Consider the following 7757-nt stretch of genomic DNA (forward strand, 5'->3'; position numbering starts at 1 on the left):
TTATAAATATGGATAAAAATTGCTACTCCTAAATATGAAGTACGGTGCTAAAGTTTCATAATCATTGATGAGCTATATATTTTCCTTTCTAAATTTAACCAAATACCAATTTGTCACGATTCACAGAAGAGAAGTAGATTTAAACATTACAACTAAATTCCAAACAAAGGACTGTACTCGAAGACTGGGAAAACGACCCCAAAATTCAATTCTTGCGTCGACATGTATGGGAAACTCCACCATTTGAAATGAAGGTAAAATGTCACTTTCGTCAGTACTTTGAAGGATTTATTAGCGAGGACAATGTCTATTTCACACCCACTGTTTAATTTTGCTCATTTTTGCACCACATAGTATTTGCAATACGTGTCAATTTATGATGACTATGTTAAACCAATTACACAATGTTATGTATGCACAGTGAATAGCACGAATTTTGATTTATTATTTTTAATAAATTCAAATGAGTACGTATGACAAGTAAATAACTATTTAACTTAATGAGAATAATGTTTCGTAACAAATTTTGCAACCACCAAAATATGAACATGGATATTTATTTATTTATATTATAAACTAGAAACACATAGGCAAAAGCAATTAACCTAAGGGTGGTATTTGTGTGCACATCTCTGTGAACATTGATCTCTCTCCCAAAGTGCAAACTAGCAAACATAAATATTACATAACATAGATGCAAAATTATTTAATGGTTATTGACAAATTCAGTGATTCCTGCAATAAGACCAGTTGTTTGAGCAGCGGTATTTGGGTCCGTATCCACAGCAATTTTGTTAAGATAGAAACTGTGACCCATTCCAGGACTAGTCAAAAGCTTCACATCCTTATTAGCCTTCTTCAAAGCCTCATAGTACTCCATCTCAGTGTCTAAAATCAAGTCCTTCTCAGCTATGCAAAGCAAGAGAGGTGGCAAATTGAGCCCCTCTAATGGCGGTGCTCCTTGGCCCATTGGACATGTTATGGGATGGTCTTTGTTGCACCCCAAAGGCAATGCTAAGCTCAAAAACTTGTCCACCATATCCAGTGTAAGAAATGGTGATTGAGGTTGCTCTAACTCAGACTTACTCCTCTCTGATCTCACATAACCAGGGTGGATTGGAATTGCTCCAGCTAGTCTCAAAGGACTCAGATCAACTTTCCCAGCTCTTGCAGCCACTTCATGAACAACGTTCCCTCCTGAGCTATCTCCAATAAGGAACACACGGTTGAAATCAGCGTTTTCATTGAGCCAAGGCTCATATGATTCACCTTTAGCCAAAGAACTCAGCCAAAGGAGAGCTGAATAGCCATCATCAATAGCTGTTGGCAATCGGTGCTCAGGAGCAAGGTGTAAATAAACTGAGACACAAATCACTCTAGCTGAGCGTGCCATACGAGTGTACATGTTGTAGTACATGTACCAGTCAGCTTGGCTAATGCAAAAACCACCACCATGGAAGTGAAGCAGGATTGGAAATTTGACGTTTTCTTCATCTGGGTTCTTCTCTGGAAGGTAAATCCGAGCTCTGAGTTGGCCATAGTTTTTGACATCGTGTGTGGCTACACCATCCACGAATTCATGGTGTGGAGGGACTGGTTCAGCCATGAACTTGACTTCTGGGGGTCCAGTCCAAGTTCGGTCGACTGAGCGGTCATCATAGACTCTCAACCAACCTGACACCTCCTCTACAATTTTCTTTGCTTGGACCATTGTGTACTTGTTATCAAACACTATAATAATCTCTCTTTTTGCTAGCTCTTTCTTTTTGTCACACACAAAAGAGTGAGTAAGTTAAGCTTTTTGGTGTGAGAGTAAAAGCATGAGCATTGCTTTCTTTATATAGGAGTTTAAGGGTAGGGGGTTGTGTATATGTGTGAGAAAGAGAGGAAGTTGCGCGTCATTTTACTCTTTTTAGAGTTTTCTAATCTTTAGGTTGGCTTTGGGGACCCAAGCCATCACAAGCTTTCAATAGTATACTAGATAGTCTAGATTAGGAAAAGAAGACTTGACTTTGATGACCCACTCAACCTATTAGGATAGTATTTAATGTAGAGTACTAATGATAGGCACTCAAGATTTTTCACAACAATTCATGTAATCTTAGGTATCTTTTGAGTAGGCAATATCTGTTTTTGATAAAAGTTAGGTCAAGTTACTCAGATGAATAGCCGAGTAGGATATTAGGTTCTTTAATTAAAGCCAAACATATAACTGCTTTGAATTTAATTGTCTTTAAAATTTGTAAAATCGTTTGTGTGTTATTACAATCATGAGTTTAAATTTAATTAATCAACCTAATTAAAGAACTGTACAAACTTTCAATAGTATACTAGATTAGAAAAAGACTTGATTTTGATGACCCACACAACCTATTAGGATAGTATTTTATGTAGAGTACTAATGATAGGCACTCAATATTTTTCACAACAATTCATGTAATTTTAGGTCTCTTGTGATTAGGCAATATCTGTTTTTAATAAAAACTTAGGTCAAGTTACTTAGATGAATAAGATATTAGGTTCTTTAATTAAATACAAACATATAACTGCATTAAATTTAATTATCTTTAAAATTTGTAAAAATAAATTGTGTGTTATTATTACAATCATGTGTTTAAATTTAATTAAGCAACCAATTAAAGAATTGTATTGAAGTTTTTTCCTATCATTTTTTATTTGGATTTATACACCACTTTTATTATATACCAATTCTAATAGAATCTGTAAACAATTATTTAAAAAAAATTCATAAAAATTTCTTTCTATGAACATTGTTTTTAACTTTTTATGCATGAATAATTTCTTTTTACTGTTTTATTTAAAATAATAATAATTTCTTACTTTTGTTGGTTTTAACTATAACTTTTATTATTCAACGTCTTTTCATCTTTGTTGGGGCCAAGGAATCTTATCGGTTAATGGTCGACCATTATTGGAATTTTGTTTGGTTGTGAAATGCAATAATTTATACATTCCAATTAGCATATACCAAAAAAAAAAAAAAAAAAATTCATAATATTTTTTTATAACAATTTATTATACATTCCAATTAGCATATACACAAAAAAAAAAAAAAAAAATCATAATATTTTTTTATAACAATTTAATTGATAAGCTTTTTGAATTCTTATTTGTACATACCTTTATTATTTTATTGCTTATTATTCACATTATCAGATATATATATATATATATATTAGTGTGTACTTTTTCCTGTGAAGAAGAATATAAAAAACTCTAAGATCACATAAAATGATACAATTTATGCCACAACTGTACATCCAAGTGACAAAGTATAAATAATGAAAAATAATAATAAATTCATATAAAAATGAAAAATAAGTCATCACAACTTGACACATAAAATAATTATAATAAAAAATGTGACAATTTATGTATTACTAAAATTGGTCGGGCAAAATATAATTTAGTTTTGCAATAATGCGTGCGCAGATTCTCCGTACACGCCCAGAAGATAGTGGCAGACGGTAATTACTAATTATAAGAGCATTCACAGCAGGTGTGGCAAATGTGCCAAATGCTAAATATTTGGCACATTTGCCACACCAAACATAAAAATGGAGCATTATGAGATGTGCCAAATCTCAAAATTTATACCACATGTCTATAGTACCGTTGCAAATTTGCAACGGTACGGTCAGATGTGGTAAAAATAAAAATTGTTTTTTATTCACTCTTCACTCTTCTCTCTCCTCTCTCTTCATTTTTTCTTCTCTTCTCTCTCACTCTCTGGTTCCGTCTCTCTTCTCTCTCACTCTCTGGTTCTCTGGTTCCTCTCTCTTCGATCTCACTCTTCGGTTCCCTCTCTCTTCGACCAGTCCGGCAGCGACGATGACGTGCTCCGACGACGATCTCACCCACGCTCCAGCCACGACGGCGTTGCTCCGACGACGATCTCACCCACGCTCCAGCCACGACGGCGTTGCTCCGACGACGATCTCACCCACGCTCACACCCGCGACAACGGCGTAGCTCGATCTCACCCACGCTCCAGCCACGACGGCGTAGCTCCGACGACGATCTCATCCACGACGACGGCGTAGCTCGATCTCACCACGTTCCAGCCACGCTCGATCTCAGCCACGCTCAGCCACGCTCGATCTCGCCAATCTCACCTCGAGGCCGCCGTCAATCTCACCCTCTTCCCTCTCCTCTCTGTTCGCCTTTCACTCTGCCTCTCTCTGGTTGTGGTTTTTTTTTTTTTTTTTTGTTGTTGCAATTTGGGTTGATCTAATGGTGGTGGTGGGTTGTGGGCTATGGGCGGTGACAGTGGCAGTGGTGGTGGGCTGTGGGGGTGATGGCCAGTGGTGGTTTTTTTTTTTTTTTTTCCAAGTGATTGTGGCGGCAACAATTTTTCTGGTTGTGGTTGTAGTAGTTGTTGTTGTTGTTGCAATTCTGGTTTTTCTGGTGATTGTGGCCGCAACAATTTTTCTGGTTGTGGTTGTAGTTGCTGTTGTAGTTCTGGTTTTTTTGGTTTGCAGTGGTGGTTGATGAGGACGATGATGATGAGAAGAGGAATTTAATATATTATTTTAATGTGTAAGAAATATTATTTTAATGTATAGAATTAGAGTATAAAACATTGATAAATGCGATGTTGTAAAATGATATGGTAAAATAATAAAGTAGGGTTTTAATGTGGCAAAATGGCATAATTTTTGCCACATCTGATAAGGATGCTCTTAAGGTGATAAATCAATGGTACAGAGCAGGGAGCATAGAACTGTAGATCGATAGATGATGCACAATGGGTCGGAACTTGGAAGTTTCTCGTTGTATTTATCTATAATCAAGTGTCCGTTAGACAAAAAGTTTTTTTTTTTTTAATTTAAAAAATAAAAGAAAATTAATTTTTACCTTTATATAACCCATTTAACATAAAAACTATATATCTTGATTTATACTTAGCAAATAGCTGATGAACAAAGTTTGAAGTTGAACATATATATAAGCTTGTTAGATGATGAGTATGAACTCAAATTGAATTTAAAATTAAATTAAATAAACCATTATCAACTTTTAATACTAAGTCCGTTTCGGTTCATTTAAAACTGTAATTCTAATTCCTTATTTAGGCATTTTACTAAGAAAATTCCAAAAATTTATTTATCTATGATATTGAGTAATTATTTAGTACTAATGCTCTTTCTTCTCAAATCATAGTATGTATAGAGACTTATATAGATATGTGATGACTAATTTTTCCCAATTGGAAACACCAGTTCAGAGTATCGCAAGCTGTTTTTGGGTAATTCTTTAAATTTTTGAAGGAATATTATCAATTTAATAAATGTTAGATTGAGTGTCCTACTAACCCAATATTAATATCCTTCTAAAAAAAAAAACTTAATATTAAAATAAAAAAAATTTCAGTTAGTTTAACTAATGAAGTTTCTTCTTATCAAATAAAAGATATGAGGTTCAAACTTTGCTTGCGCTAAAAACTAATTGACGTCTTAGTTTGATAATAAAAAACAACAATTATAAAGCATATGCCATAGATTCAAAATTTATCATATATATTAAGACTAAAAAGTATAGTCTAAATAAATTATAAAGGAAGCAAACTAAGAAGTAAAAAAAAAAAAAAAAAAATCATGTAGGTAGTAAACTAAGGTAAAGTCTTTAGCTAGCAGCCAGACCCAGTGGGAACCACAACCCACATGCCCACTTCCATTAAATTGTTTGGAAGCCACCACGAATTTTGGAAGAAAGTCACCAAATAATCCAGTCAATTCAACACCTTAAAGCACAATCAAAGTATGCGAATACTCAATAGTTATGAACAAGAATAATCCACCTCACATGGATTATGAGAGTCACCTCCATTTAAATTTAGTATGGCAAGTCAACTAGAATCAGTCTAAAATCTTGAACAAAACAATTAAGCTAGTGGGACTTTCATAATCATAGAAAATGGTGATCAGTGGTGGTCTTATTGCTTAAGCAAATATTTGACATTTTTATTTATTTATTTATAGTCGTATATATACGACAAATTTTGTTCAGTTAGGAAGATGCATAAATTCCATGAAAAACTATTTTACAGTATTTGTTTATGTCCTTGTGTGCACATGAAGCCAATTAGTGAGACATGCATGACTGAAAAAAGAAAAAAAAAAAGAAAAAAAAAAAGAAAGAATAATTTCTTGACCAATTAAAAAATTGAAATATAAAAAGTTATCACAATGGCTTCTTGTTTCATGGAAACTGATTTCTCTGATTTGTTAATTGTTAGAGTTAGTTAAGCTTGTTGACAACAACAAATGGAATAAAAAAAGTTCAAGAGTTGCTATTGAAAATAAAGTTAATTACGATGATAAAGTAATGGAACTAATCTGGAAGGTGCAAACTAGACTAGCAGCTTTCAAAACTATTTATTTATTTATTTCAAAAAAGAGCATTGATACATTGTTTGATTCACACTTTTTTTTTTTTTTTTTTTTTAAAAAAAAAAAAAAAAAAAGAATAATTTCTTGACCAATTAAAAAATTGAAATATAAAAAGTTATCACAATGGCTTCTTGTTTCGTGGAAACTGATTTCTCTGATTTGTTAATTGTTAGAGTTAGTTAAGCTTGTTGACAACAACAAATGGAATAAAAAAAGTTCAAGAGTTGCTATTGAAAATAAAGTTAATTACGATGATAAAGTAATGGAACTAATCTGGAAGGTGCAAACTAGACTAGCAGCTTTCAAAACTATTTATTTATTTATTTTAAAAAAGAGGATCGATACATTGTTTGATTCACACTTTTTTAAAAAAAATAGTTTTGACTTACTTAGAAGATAAAGAGAATTGAAAGTTACGTTATATTCTTTTGTTTTGTTAAGTATAAAATAGAAAGAAAACATATCTCTCATAATTTTTATTATATCAACTATGTTAGGTTAAAATAGATTGACTTGTTAAAGGCTTTGTAGCTGAATTGACACCTCTCATATACAAAGTACTTGGGGGTCTAGGGGGGAAAGGGTTCGACCAGCGAGATTAGCAACATGTTGTAATTATCTCTTAAAAAAAATAGATTGATCACGTTTAATTAATTCAATTACCTAAATTGATTAATTAGGTCAAATTACATGCAAATTATGGAGGTACCAACAAATCACCAGATAACTAATATGCAATGGAAAATAAATAACTCTGTGATTTGTTGACGAATGGAGAAAACCTCTCACAAGACAAAAACTTTATCGGATGAATTTAATGTCACCACTCCCAATAATTCACTAATCAATAATCTAGCAATTACAAATATGATGAGGAATCTTACCACTACCTTGGCCTATCCCAAAATATCAATCTACAGTTAAACTTTTGTTTCAATATCCAATTGAACTTGATTTTGTAGTAGACTTCTTTACTTTGCACAAATTTCTAATTTGTGACTAATTTTTTTACATGAATCCTAATATGTGACTAACTGTTTTGCATAATTCCCTAAGCTAGTGGGACTTTCATAGTCATAGATAGTGGTGATGAGTGGTGGTCTTATTGCTTAAGCAAATATATGACAATTTTTAATTTTAATTTTGTTTTTTAATATTCGTATATGAAAATTTTTGTTCAGTTAGGAAGATGCATAAATTCCATGAAAAACTATTGTACAGTATTTGTTTATGCCCCCGTGTGTACATGAAGCCAATGAGTGAGACATGAACGAAAATAATAATAATAATAATAATTTCTTGACCAATTAAAAAACTGAAATAGAAAAAGGAATCACAATGCCT

General features: G+C 32.7%; 1 protein-coding gene across 1 annotated transcript; it reads right to left on the reverse strand.

Annotated features, from left to right (window-relative positions):
* Positions 1-538: 538 nt before the first annotated feature.
* On the reverse strand, positions 539-1826 carry LOC111996428 (probable carboxylesterase 17). Its single transcript, XM_024028381.2, has one exon. It carries the CDS (start codon positions 1709-1711, stop codon positions 707-709), a length of 1005 nt encoding a protein of 334 aa, XP_023884149.1. The 5' UTR covers positions 1712-1826; the 3' UTR covers positions 539-706.
* Positions 1827-7757: the final 5931 nt, after the last annotated feature.

Source organism: Quercus suber, unplaced genomic scaffold (assembly GCF_002906115.3).
Source record: "Quercus suber isolate HL8 unplaced genomic scaffold, Cork oak 2.0 scaffold_33, whole genome shotgun sequence".
NCBI lineage: Eukaryota > Viridiplantae > Streptophyta > Magnoliopsida > Fagales > Fagaceae > Quercus > Quercus suber.

What these genes read in the sequence shown, in the direction of transcription:
- LOC111996428 (XM_024028381.2), bottom strand. Translation starts at nt 1,711, where the DNA reads ATGGTCCAAGCAAAGAAAATTGTAGAGGAGGTGTCAGGTTGGTTGAGA.